The sequence below is a fragment of the Balaenoptera physalus genome, assembly GCF_965194825.1.
Source record: "Balaenoptera physalus genome assembly, chromosome: 20".
NCBI classification, from domain to species: domain Eukaryota; kingdom Metazoa; phylum Chordata; class Mammalia; order Artiodactyla; family Balaenopteridae; genus Balaenoptera; species Balaenoptera physalus.
In genome coordinates, this window is record NC_138901.1 from 43,521,667 (window position 1) to 43,534,934 (window position 13,268).

The 13,268-nt window shown below is 43.0% G+C and overlaps 1 protein-coding gene across 11 annotated transcripts in view; it reads right to left on the reverse strand.

The window, feature by feature from the left end:
- Window positions 1–13,268, reverse strand: part of HEATR6 (HEAT repeat containing 6) — a 136,170-nt gene that overhangs the window by 89,189 nt on the left and 33,713 nt on the right. For 9 of the 11 annotated variants that reach the window (XR_014257244.1, XR_014257245.1, XR_014257246.1 and 6 more), the window contains 7 exons: window positions 10,973–11,107; window positions 10,030–10,152; window positions 9,166–9,290; window positions 8,409–8,505; window positions 5,021–5,225; window positions 2,780–3,347; window positions 1,115–1,169 (listed from right to left, as the gene is read on the reverse strand). Coding sequence is in view for 2 of the 11 variants with exons in the window: in XM_082439933.1 (XP_082296059.1) it covers window positions 1,115–1,161; window positions 2,780–3,347; window positions 5,021–5,225; window positions 8,409–8,505; window positions 9,166–9,290; window positions 10,030–10,152; window positions 10,973–11,107 (1,300 nt within the window). In the remaining 9 variants the exon portion in view is untranslated. Of the gene's footprint in view, window positions 1–1,114; window positions 1,170–2,382; window positions 3,348–5,020; window positions 5,226–8,408; window positions 8,506–9,165; window positions 9,291–10,029; window positions 10,153–10,972; window positions 11,108–13,268 lie in introns of those variants that run through there. The other 2 variants (XM_082439933.1, XM_082439934.1) reach the window with 2 other exon arrangements.

Below are 13,268 nucleotides of genomic sequence, written 5' to 3' on the forward strand. Positions count from 1 at the left end.
GATAATTTGGAACCTCTCTTTGAAAAAACTTGGAAAATTCTACTTTTGGTTTATTTAATCACACTGACCATCAAATCTTACACAATGTTAGGTAACAGTGGCGATGACAGGCTTGCTTGTCTTGGTTGTGACTTTTTTAGCAAAGTCACCATCAAGATAGAAATATTTTATGATGTTAACAAAGCATCTTTATTCTTTATTTTTTAAAAGGGTTTTTGATCAGAAAAGGACATTGAGTTTTATCAAGTGCTCTTTCAGTATCCATAAAAATGACCATTTTTATGAGTTTTCTTATTTGACCTATCAATGTGATAACATTTTGTTAACAGAACTTCTAAATTTAAAAAATACCTGTGTTCCTAGAGTCAATCCTAGTAGGTCATAGAATAGACTGCAGAGCAATAATTCTCAAGGAAGGGCTTTTTCCATTGACACAGCTGCTCCTGTTTAGAATTATGTCCCCAGAGAGGCTGCACTATATTCACGAGGTGAAGGCCGAATGAACCGGAGTAACTAGAACTCACTTAGCTCTTAGATTGGTGAGGTTCTGCTCCTCGTCTGGATTCACATACAAATATCAAAATCAGGGAAGTTGCTGCCCTGGTGTTCTATAGGAGGTTTCTGTCTACCCTCTAATCACCTTAGGGCACTGGCTCTACCATTAACTAATTCTACAAAAGAGGTTACAGTGTGCGTCTTCCTCGGGTTCTAGAAGTGGGCAGGAATTAGCGGGTTTCACAGGAAACGTTCGAATATAAGTGATGTTTCCTAATGCTGTCACTTCAATGAATAAAGGCTCTAGACATCTGTGCCAAGCTGACTCCTCCAAATTTTTCTTTTAAATATCAAAAGAAAGTTCAGAATTTGGCATTCTGAATTAGAATTCTGTATCAGAGCCAGACTTCCTACTGTTTCTGCATCAATTAAGTTCTGGCCCTTTATTCTCTGAGTGGCTTCCTTTCATGATGGCAGCTTTACTGAGGCCCCAGCCCAGGTGTCTGAGAGGAGCCCCTGGCCCAGGTGTACACCCACAAAGCCACAGGGAGAAGAGAATCAGCATCCCATTGGGACGGAAGCCCACACCCTGCATTATGGGATTTCTAGAAGTGCTTACCCTTGCTTTTTCCCTGCATACGAATATTAACATCTGTTTTCAGAAACCTGGACACCTTAACGGAAGCAAAAGGTTTAGAAAGAAAAAAATTAGATTTTATTCAAGATAAGCAAAAGATAAGAGTGAATCATCAAGTAAAACCATTCAAAGTCACTTCACAGATATTTTATCAAGGAACCCACTAGTGAAAGCCCAAAGAACCAGGAATAAGTTACATATGCCACATTTTTACTTTCATGAAAACAACAAGCAAATAAGCTGCTACTAAGAATTTATTCCTTCAAGAGAAGGAAGTCCTAAGATTCATTGCAGGGTCAGTACAGGTTCAACTCAGTTCCATGGCCTCTATAAAAAATCGTGTCCAGAATCATCTCCAAAGAAAAACAAGTCTAAAGAATGTTCTATATGGTAGTTTCTACTGTGCTGGTCGTCTCATTCTTTGGAAACTTGTACTCTACCAACAGAAAAGTGAGCCTTCAGCTATCTGAGCACTGTGTCCCCTAGTCTTTGCCTAAACAGTATTTTCTGAACATACAGCAGCACAGAGGGAGAAGAGTAACTTAAGGGCAAAGAAGAAAAACTGAGGACATATGTATGCTGTGAAATATGTATTTTAAACTAAATAACCATAGTTAAATAATATATTGCCAAAACCCACTCTATGTATCTTGATTCTTATTTATCCCATATCAAGTATAAGTGTGGAATCTTTTATTATGTATCTCTAAATTCCTGACTGAAATCATTTCCAATAAATTGTTGGTGGTCAAGAGATGTACGCAAAATTTAAAGGTTAATAATTTTTCAGTGAGAAATTACTTTTTATAACTACTTGGGCATTATCAAAGTATAACTTAAAAACCTTTCTTTGTAACCATCTAAATTAAACAAATAATCCTTTTTTAAGGCACAAATCCAAAAGTGGCAAAACCACCATAAATTTAGCATATGGGACCATATTCTCCTAAAGGGCATTAGGAAATTCAGATAGAAGCTGATGTTACGGCCAGGGTGAAATGGACATGGGCCTAGGCCAGAGGCCCTTGCGTGCCAGTTCACTCTTTACAGGATTGAAGGAAGGCGTGGAGGGGGCTTCCAGGGTTGCCACTTGGGGAGCTCAGTGCAACCGCTATTTATTAACCTGTGAGGAACCGTCTCAGTGTTTTAGCAACTGATGCAGCTGTACCAGAACGAACTGGCTGAACAGCAGCTCTGCTCGCAGCTTTCTATAAAGGCAACTTGATAAAAATGGTAGATTATGGGCACACTGCTTTACATTAGTTTATTATAAAAGAAAAACAATTCCCAGAGACACAATATACAACATTCTAACTCCTAAATCCTTTTGCTTTTTTTAAAATACTCTTCTGAGACTAAACACTCTTTACAACCCCCCAGTCTGCTCAGCCCACACGACAACCCAACTCCTTGGCTCCCGCGTGCACAGGTCAGAGGTTCCAACAACCATGGCCACGGTCAGCACAGTGAAACCACTCTCTAAAGTGGCTGAGCCCTTTGAGAAAAATTTAAATAGCTGCTAACTCAATCTAAATAAATAGTGAAAGGACTGTTTCTGCCCCGAAGAGTAAATCCCACACATCTGATGCTCAAGCTCAGGTCTTCCTGTCATCACTTGACACCTGGAAGGTCCGGTAAAATATTCACCGATTTGTTAATCCTAAGAGTGCTACTTGTGATCCAGATGGGTCGAAATAAACGGTCAGGATATCTTCTAAAAAGCCCATGATGGCCCTTTTGGATGTGTCGCCAGCCAGTGCCTGGACACTGCTTATGTGCTCCAGGGCTGTTTTGACCATCTGGTCTCTTTCCTGCGGGCTGTGGGGTGCTCCAGTGTCATCTCTCTCTGTTCCTGATTTTAAAAACTGTAGGATATAGGACTGGACCATGTCCCCATTCAATTCAAGGGTTTCTTTGATGCAGGACAGGTCTGAGGCGCTGGCCAAGCTCAAGAGGTGAATCAGTGCCTGGCAGATTTGGGTCCGTAGGCTAGCACAGTACTTGAATTCCAAAAAGTCTGTGGTGTCTTCGCTCTTCTGTAAGGCAGTGACCAATGCATTCCAGATCTGAGCGTACTGGTCAACAGACCCATAGTGCTCTCTCTTGCCCGGGACGGAAAGGGCAGCGGCAGATCTGATGCGCACTTTGAAGTTCTTGCATGATGTCACAACTGATGTCAGGGCATTGTAGGCCTGGGAGGTCCACAGGGCTGTTCCTAGAAAGAATCCATAGTCATTAAAGCAAATGAAGGTTTAAAAATAAGTGGGGTGAGAGGGAGAGGGGTAGAAGGAAGCACATACACTAGTGCTCAAGTTGGTCGTTTTATGTTTTAATTCTCACAATAACCCTACAAGATCGGGGTGGTGAGTGACTACGGGATCCTAGGTAAGTGGCCAAGTACCGGCTCCCAAAGCTCTCCCTTTCCCTAGATGAGCATGACATGTGCTCAGGACCTCTGCCACCCTGAATAGGAACTTTGGTGACTTAGAAAGAGGCTCCTTCTCTGGGAAGATGCTCGTCTGAGGGGGTAAGGCTTGGTGGGAGGAGCAGGGACTGAACTGCAGCCCCACCTGTCCTCTCGGCTGGGTGCTTCTGAGCAGTGCACAAAGTGCACAACTGTATGCCCAGCCCTGCTCATGCTGGCAAAAGGCCATTTCACCACCCAGATTAGCATCTAGACCCTGCTCTGGACAAAGCAAGTCATGCATTTTATTGCAAAGAAAAAGAAAATACTGTCTAGGCAGTGACCGGGGAACAGAGGACTCAGATGAACGGAAGGCTCAATTTTCTAATATTGAGAAGATGATGCCTAGATTCCTGGCTCCTCTCGCTTCCTGTTGGCCCCAGGAAATCGGCCAGTTTTACTCCTCGTCAGAGTTACCACTTACTCCATTTCGGGAGTTCTCAGTCCTCAAGGTGGGCAGCAGAGTAGAAGGCAGCTTCCCTAATGCTCCCAGCCCTTCCCAACCTCTCTGATGTCTCTGAAGACAGGCAGCAGATACCCAGCTTCCGTGAGCTCCAACCCCAAAGGTTACTTCAGGCTGTTTCCTCAGTGGAAAAAGCCACGAGGCTACATCTCCACTGGCTCCCGGCTGACTGGTCCGCCTGGACGCTCTTGGCAGTAAAGGGGAGCAGAGCCAGATTTCCCTAACCTGATGCAGGCTCTGCTGGTCCAGAATGGCTTCACCTCTCCAGGAACACACACTTATGTTTCAAATCTTGTCACTGAGACAAATATGTAAGGTAAATGCTGGCAATTCAAGCGACTGGGATTTGGAGGCTGCAATCCAGACACCCAAGCAGCTGTCAGCCACTGATGATCTATCAAGGTGCACAGCATGTCATTACTCAGAGGCAGATCCCTATGCAGCATTCCACTTCAGTACCAAGGGCGCATATGGAATTTCCCATTTATACTCTCTTTCTCCCAGGTCTGTTTTCCCCTTTACTTTTTTCCTGATTGTTAAAACGATAGATGCTCACTGTAAAAAACGTAGAAAATGAAAGCAGATAAAATCCTACTCATCATCCCATTCAGAGGCAACCACTGTTAATAATTAGACTAATTTCTTTTCAGTCTTTTTTCTACTCATTTATTGAGATCATACTGTAGAAACAATTTTTATATCCTGTTTTAATTTGCTTAACATCAGAAGTATTTTCCCAGATTACCAAAAACCTTTTGTAAACCTAATTTTAAGTGGCAACAAAGTATCTCTCTGAATATATATACCATGATTTATCTCACCTTTCCCCTAAACTGGGGTGTTCAGTATGTTTCCATTTTTTAAAACATTATGAATAATACTGTGGCTTTAATAACAATGCACACTGGTGTGTGCTGTCCAAAGAGGCCCTCCACCAGAGAGAAGAGGGAGATGTTCTTACCTAAGGGAAGAGCAGAATTTTTAAATACATTTCCCATTGCGTAACAAGCATTCCATCGGACTTTCATGGCAGCCTCAATTAGAACGGTAGAAATTAGGGCCTGGATAGCCTCCTCAATGATTTCAGCAAATCTGGGTTTTTCTATATGAGATGGTTGCAGAAAATGAAGCAAATTACCAAGGGCCCGGACTGCATTGCTTTTTACCTAGAATCAAACATAAAACATGCTAAAGACATGTGCCAGAAAGTATAATTTCCACTTAAAAAACCCAGGAGGCCCAAGACATCTTAAAGCAAGAGAGATAATGAAAAATGCAGCCTGTAAAGGCGCAAGTTCTTAGAACTCGGCAAGGTCTTGTGTGGTTAACGTCCTGAGCCATCAGAGAGGTGAGGTTCTGCAGAGCTCCTTGCCCTGATTTTTTTAATGTTAGACTGGACTTCAGAGAGGTCCATTTTCCTTGTTGTACACAGATGGTGTGCAAGGCCCAGGGGCAACAGGACACTGGTGGTTTGCAGCAAGGCTTGGAGGAAAAGCTAGGTTTCATAATTCCAGTCAATACTTTTCTGCTAGACTAGAGTCTCAACCTTTGCAGCATACTAGAATCATCTGGGAAGCTTTCTTTTTTAAAAACCAATTCTGACTAAATTAGCCTGATGTAGGGCTTCCCAGAACCACTGTACTAAATTAAGCACTTGCTATCAGTCAGGTACTAAGCTAGGTGCTATTAAAAAAAGGCATCTTGTCAATGGAACAGGATAGAAAGCCCAGAGATAAACCCAAGCACATATGGTCACCTTATCTTTGATAAAGGAGGCAAGCATATACAGTGGAGAAAAGACACCCTCTTCAATAAGTGGTGCTGGGAAAACTGGACAGGTACATGTAAAAGTATGAAATTAGAACACTCCCTAACACCATACACAAAAATAAACTCAAAATGGATTAAAGACCTAAGTGTAAGGCCAGACACTATCAAACTCTTAGAGGAAAACATAGGCAGAACACTCTATGACACAGATCACAGCAAGATCCTTTTTGACCCACCTCCTAGAGAAATGGAAATAAAAACAAAAATAAACAAACGGGACCTAATGAAACTTAAAAGCTTTTGCACAGCAAAAGAAACCATAAACAAGACAAAAAGACAACCCTCAGAATGGGAGAAAATATTTGCAAACGAAGCAACTGACAAAGGATTAATCTCCAAAATATACAAGCAGCTCATGCAGCTCAATATTAAAAAAACAAACAACCCAATCTAAAAATGGGCAGAAGACCTAAACAGACATTTCTCCAAAGAAGATATACAGATTGCCAATAAACACATGAAAGGATGCTCAACATCACTAATCATTAGAGAAATGCAAATCAAAACTACAATGAGGTATCACCTCACACCGGTCAGAATGGCCATCATCAAAAAATCTACAGGGCTTCCCTGGTGGCGCAGTGGTTGAGAATCTGCCTGCCAATGCAGGGAACACGGGTTCGAGCCCTGGTCTGGGAAGATCCCACATGCCACGGAGCAACTGGGTCCGTGAGCCACAACTACTGAGCCTGCGCGTCTGGAGCCTGTGCTCCGCAACAAGAGAGGCCGCGACAGTGAGAGGCCCGCGCACTGCGATGAAGAGTGGCCCCCGCTCGCCGCAACTAGAGAAAGCCCTCGCACAGAAACGAAGACCCAACACAGCCAAAAATAAATAAATAAATAAATAAATTAATTAATTAAAAAAAAAAATCTACAAACAATAAATGTTGGAGAGGGTGTGGAGAAAAGGGAACCTTCTTGCACTGTTGGTGGGAATGTAAATTGATACAGCCACTATGGAGAACTGTATGGAGGTTCCTTAAAATACTAAAAACAGAACTACCATATGACCCAGCAATCCCACTACTGGGCATATACCCTGAGAAAACCATAATTCAAAAAGAGTCATGTACCACAATGTTCACTGAAGCACTGTTTACAATAGCCAGGACATGGAAGCAACCTAAGTGTCCATCGACAAATGAATGGATAAAGAAGATGTGGCACATATATACAATAGAATATTACTCAGCCATAAAAAGAAATGAAATTGAGCTATTTGCAGTGAGGTGGATGGACCCAGAGTCTGTCACACAGAGTGAAGTAAGTCAGAAAGAGAAAAACATATACTATATGCTAACACATATACATGGAATCTAAAAAAAAAGGTTCTGAAGAACCTAGGGGCAGGACAGGAATAAAGATGCAGATGTAGAGAATGGACTTGAGGACACGGGGAGGGGGAAGGGTAAGCTGGGACGAAGTGAGAGAGTGGCATGGACATATATACACTACCAAACGTAAAATAGATAGCTAGTGGGAAGCAGCCAGCCGCATAGCACAGGGAGATCAGCTCAGTGCTTTGTGTCCACCTAGAGGGGTGGGATAGGGAGGGCGGGAGGGAGATGCAGGAGGGAGGAGAAATGGGGATAAGTGTATATGTATAGCTGGTTCACTTTGTTATACAGCAGAAATTAGCACACCACTGTAAAGCAATTATACTCCAATAAAGGTGTTAAGAAAAAAAAAAGGCATCTTGGAATCCAATGAGGTATATGTAACGACTTCCACGTTACAGAAGAAATTCACCTTCGTAGAAGTTAAATAATGCACCAAAGGTCACTCAGCTAGTAACCGGCAAGCCAGGATTTGAACCATGTCTGCCTGACCCTAAAGCTTAGGTCTACATTTTAAAAACTTAATAGTGTAACAGGGAATGTTCAAAGCCAAGCTGCTCATCTTTCTGACTTGTCTATTCTACTTAAAGATTTTTGGAAAAAACCAGCTACATGGACATATCATGGAGCAGTCTTACAAATGGCACTGACGGGCTTCCCTGCTGGCGCAGTGGTTAAGAATCTGCCTGTCAAGGCAGGGGACACAGGTTCGAGCCCTGGTCCGGGAAGATCCCACAAGTTGTGGAGCAACTAAGCCCATGTGCCACAACTACTGAGCCTGCGCTCTAGAGCCCACAAGCCACAACTACTGAAGCCCGTGCACCTAGAGCCTGTGCTCTGCAACAAGAGAAGCCACTGCAATGAGAAGCCCACACACTGCAACAAAGAGTAGCCCCCGCTCACCGCAACTAGCGAAAGCCCGCGCGTAGCGACAAACACCCAACGCAGCCAAAAACAAATAAGTAAAATAAATAAATAAAATAAATAAATTAAAAAAATAAAATAAAATAAATGGTACTGGTATTTTTCATGAGACAGGAAAGAAACTGTACAAGTGTGGCGTGCACACTATATACCCTGAGTACACCCTCAATCTCCTCTGAACAGGGATAAATTTGGTGGGATAAAACTATAATACACGAGTATCTAACTGAAAAATATTAGGTTTTGCTGTCAGTCTACCTTGTCTTTATCCTTGGATGCCTCTATAGCTGATCGCAGCATCTTCAAGAGCAGGAGGCCAGAGAACTCTTCCTGGAAACTTGGGTCTGGTGTTTCCCTGTCCCACCCAAAGCAGGCAAAACATGTTAAAAGGTAAAGCCCAGTTAAATATAGACATGTACAAATTATATTCACTCAGTATAACTATAAAAACAGCTCCAAAAATCTGTTCAGATTATACCAAGAACTTACAGTTTATACCTTTTGACCTAGTAGGTCCACATTCTTTTGGATGTAACCAAAAAAAATATCTCAAAATGGAGAGATTTCATGCACGAAAATGTTCAATGCATATAAAAGCCTAAAATAACATGAATGTTCACTTACAGGGTAATGGTGAAATAATCATCACATAGTGATGACTGTGTAATAATACCAATTTATAAAAAGTCAGTAGAAGTCAGGAGAATGCTTCTACATGTTATATGTTAGAGTTAAATGACAAAAAGCAAGCCACTTGTGTATGAATAAAGCAGTCGCCTCTGGGGAGGGAAACTAGGGGATTAAGGTAGGAGAAAGGCTTTATACTGCATACCCCTTTGTACTGTTTGAATTCTTTTTTCAACCTGTGAATATATTACTTAAAAAAATACAAATACAATATTTAAAAAGTAGGGCAACCATTACTAAGGTTTTGGTTTTATAATAGGGCTCAAAGATATCCTCTTGGGACCTTAGGCTTGGAAGTCACCCAGGAGAAATGAGCTGAGTCACCTACATGTTGACAATCAGAGTGTCTGTCAGGTTGCCTAGGGACCAGGCTGCTTTGGCCCGGACATTAAGAGACTTGTCTTGAAGTGACATCAATATTGCATTTGCTGTGTCTGCAACAAATATGACATCCTGTAAGATAAACAAAACAAAACACTGTAGTCACTTTAGGAGTTCACACTGCTACCTTGAAAATTCTCAAATTTATTCGCAGATACAGCTGTAAGCCTTTACCACAAATCTTTATTTGGAAATCAAAATTCCTTTACTCAATCTATTTACTCTTCTTCTTCTATATTACAATCTGGACACTCATTAAAATCCCAGGGGAAGGTCTCCCACAATTCTGGTATGTGCCATGCACACCCAAGGAGCCTATAGATTTTGCTCTTGTGAACATCTTATAACTCGGCCTGTGACAACTGTCTGTGAATCCTGAGCTTGGCTTGATTTCCTCCTCAGGAAGAGATGTGGACAATGAAACACATTTCCCAAACACACCCTGTTCACTTACACACTTCTCAGAGAGATAAAGGTCACAAGTCAGAGTGAAGGAGAAATTTATTTCCTTCTTAGTAAAAACTCTATTAGCTTTCTAAATTATTAGTATCGTACGGTAATGTCCCATTTCATTTTTTCCAATTATCCACTGATTTAAACATTTACTGTTCGAGAGTCCTGGCCAGTGGACAAAATCGTTAAAAACAAATGAACTACACGCAGTGGCATATTTCAGTAGCAATTAAGGAAACCAGATTACAAAGCAATTTAATTTCCTTTACTGTCCAACTCAGGAGCTCTATATCCACCAAAGAGAGTAAGAAAATGGACTGTAAAGAGGCACAGTGGAGCTACACGGGCTCACTCTGACCTGTCTGAGACAAGGAAAAAGCACGTAGACCCCAAGGGCCCGAGAGGTCGCAGCTTTCACTAAACGGTTCTTGCTGTCGTTCAGCCCCAGCAGCATGGTGATGCACAGGATCTGCCTGTCACTCTGCAATGAGAAAGGTTGGCCAAGGAAAAGTGTGAATGAAACAGCCATGAGCCGATGCCTTCGACAAGTGACTGTGACACACCTGTGTTGAATCCACATTCAGGAGTTGACCACAACTGAGCCCTTGAGGCTAACTCGGCAGAGAACAAAGGTTCAACTCAGATCCAGTTATCAACTGAGTACCCACTCGGGGCAGGGGTACACACAGCATTGTGATTACATTTAACCTCCACCATCGTGAGTCAGGTCATTTTGTTCTCCTACTTTAGTCAAGCTGCCTTCCTTATAAAAACTAATTTACATAAATAAGAATGGATGCAAATGCCATTAAGGATTAAAGGAAGTAGCAGTCTGAACACTATGTGTGTTGGGCACCAAGCTAGGCGTTCTTACATGCTTCACGTTATTACTCACATCATTTACATTTTATAGGTGATAAAACTAATTTTTAGAGAAGTTAAGATAAGCAAAGAGCTAGAAGGTAGAAGAGCTGAGATTTAAACCAGCTAGGATTTAAATCCAAAGAGCTGGGATTTTCTAACTTTTGGATTTGAAATCTTTCTGAAATCTGACTTCAAAGCCTCTGCTACTTTCACTTCTCTCCCCCCGCCTTCTAAGCACAGGGAGTAAAAGCTCCTCTGAGACATTAAGATGTCAGTGCTGCTCCCCACTGCCCTCACCCTACACTCAAGTAGAACATGCACCTTTTCCTCAGAGATAATGTTGAATACTGGTGCAAAATGAAAAACAGTCAAAATCAAACTCAAGCTCTCATGCTCAGCGTCACAAATTAAAGATGATAAAACACCGCTAAGGTTACCAGCAGATTGCTGAAGGCTTCCGGCAAGATGGAAGACAGGGCATCACAGGCGCTCGCCTGCAGAGTCGGATGCTCTGAATTCTGCAGGGCTCTGGGTAAAGGACCGTTCAGCATCACAGTCCAGAACATCACCACCTGGAACAGAGGCACGGTTACAACTGCAGCCCAAGAGACAACAGTGGGACCAGCTCGACGCTAAGACCACCACGAGTAACCTCAGTGATGAAAAGTTTTTCCTTAAAGTAGTAGCTTACTGTAAATACTTTTACTAGTACTTCTTCCACAGCAATGAAAGGAACTTTAGAAAACAACTAATTAAATGCTTCCATTTCATCCATTAGGAAACTACAGTGTGCTACAGTAAGGCAGCAATAGTGATGATAATAATGGGGAGGAAGACGAGGATGAGGATAGCAATAGCAGCAGCAGCAGCTGTTTTTCAGAGAGCTTCCCACACGCCAGGCATTGTTCTCAGTGTTTTACACATATCAACTCATTTTAATCTTCAGACCAACTAAATGAAGAATATATCCTTATCTCCATTTTCACACCAGGAAACTGAGGCAGAGTGAGATAACGTTAGTGGGCAGCAGAGCTGGTCGAGAATCAGATCAAATGACACCCAGCCAGGGCTTCCCTGGTGGTGCAGTGGTTGAGAATCCGCCTGCCAATGCAGGGGACACGGGTTCGAGCCCTGGTCCTGGAAGATCCCACATGCTGCGGAGCAGCTGGGCCCGTGAGCCACAGTTGCTGAGCCTGCGCGCCTGGAGCCTGTGCTCCGCAACAGGAGAGGCCGCGATGGTGAGAGGCCCGCGCACTGCGATGAAGAGTGGCCCCCACTTGCCACAACTGGAGAAAGCCCTCGCACAGAAACGAAGACCCAACACAGCCATAAATAAATAAATAAATAAAATTTAAAAGAGATAAGCAAAACATTCTCTCTATAAATTTGATCTTTTAAAAAAAAAAATCTAATTTGTTTAAAAAAAAAAAAATGACACCCAGCCAGGGCTCTTTCAAACCTCGAGGGCACAAGGGTCGGGGGCCCAGAGCAGCCCAGAGGCATGTGCCCGAGTACAAGAAACACGGGATCCAGAGGAGGAGCTGGGGTGGAGTTAGCCCTTCAGCTTCTGCTTCCTGTCTCTGCAGCCTCAGGCAAGTCACTGAACCGGTCTAAGCTTTGGTTCCTCTTCAGTAAAACAGGACAAAGAGATTACTTGGCAGAGTTTGTGTGATAATAAAATGTAAGACTGTGTGTAAAGTCCCTAGGACAGTGCCAGGTGCACAGTGGAGATTCTTAAATTGAACAACAGGCTCTGTTTTCAGCACTTTGAAGAATTTTCTCACTTCAATGCCCCTCAAGGTAGGCATCTGCAGAGTACCTTTAACAGTCTCCTTTCCGTGCTTTATAAAAACCCTGGGATTTCATGCCCCATGTGCAAATCTGTCTGGGGTTTTGGTGTCTCCATTTCCTGCCCCATGGACTTAGTCCTCAGTTTTGCCATGCACTCACACACCAATTCTTTCACCCCACAATCCTAGCTCCTGGACACCCAATCTGGGTCCTCCTGCCCCAAACCAGAAGAATGCGGACAGGTGTGGTTGCCAGCCTCCAACATGGCCCACAATGAATCTCACCTCCTAATGTTCAGAAGGCCATCCCCTCCCACACTGACTAAGGCTGACCTGTGTAACTAATGGGGGTATTGTGGGAATGACAGTGCAGAACTTCCGAAACTAGGTTATAAAAATCCTACAGCTCTGTTTTGCTCACTCTCGATTCATTTGCTAGAAGGGAGACCGGCTGCCTTGTCAGGAGAACACTCGCGCAGCCCTCTGGAGAGGTCCTCATGGGAAGGAACTGAGTGAGATCTGCCATCAGCCAGCGCTAACTTGCAAGGTATGCAAGTGATCGGGCCACCTTGGAAGGAGCTCCTCCAACGCCCATCAAATTTGGCTGACTGCAGTCCCTGCCAGCATCCTGGCTGCAGCCTCATGAGACCTGAGCCAGAACCATCAGGTAAGCTGCCCTCAATTCCTGGTCCACAGAAACTATGTGAGAGAATAAATGTAGGATATGGTTTTAAGCTGCAAAGTGTTTAGGATAATTTATCACTCAACAGATTAGTAATACAGAAAGTATATCCCTTTTTTACATATGAAACAACACTTAAGTGCGAACAGTTAAGAGTCTTGCTCAAAGTCACTTGGAACAAGGGGAGAAGTCTGGATTAAACCCAGGTCTGTCTGATAGCAAAGCGCAACTCAACTCCCTGCAAACAGTGACATTTCAGTT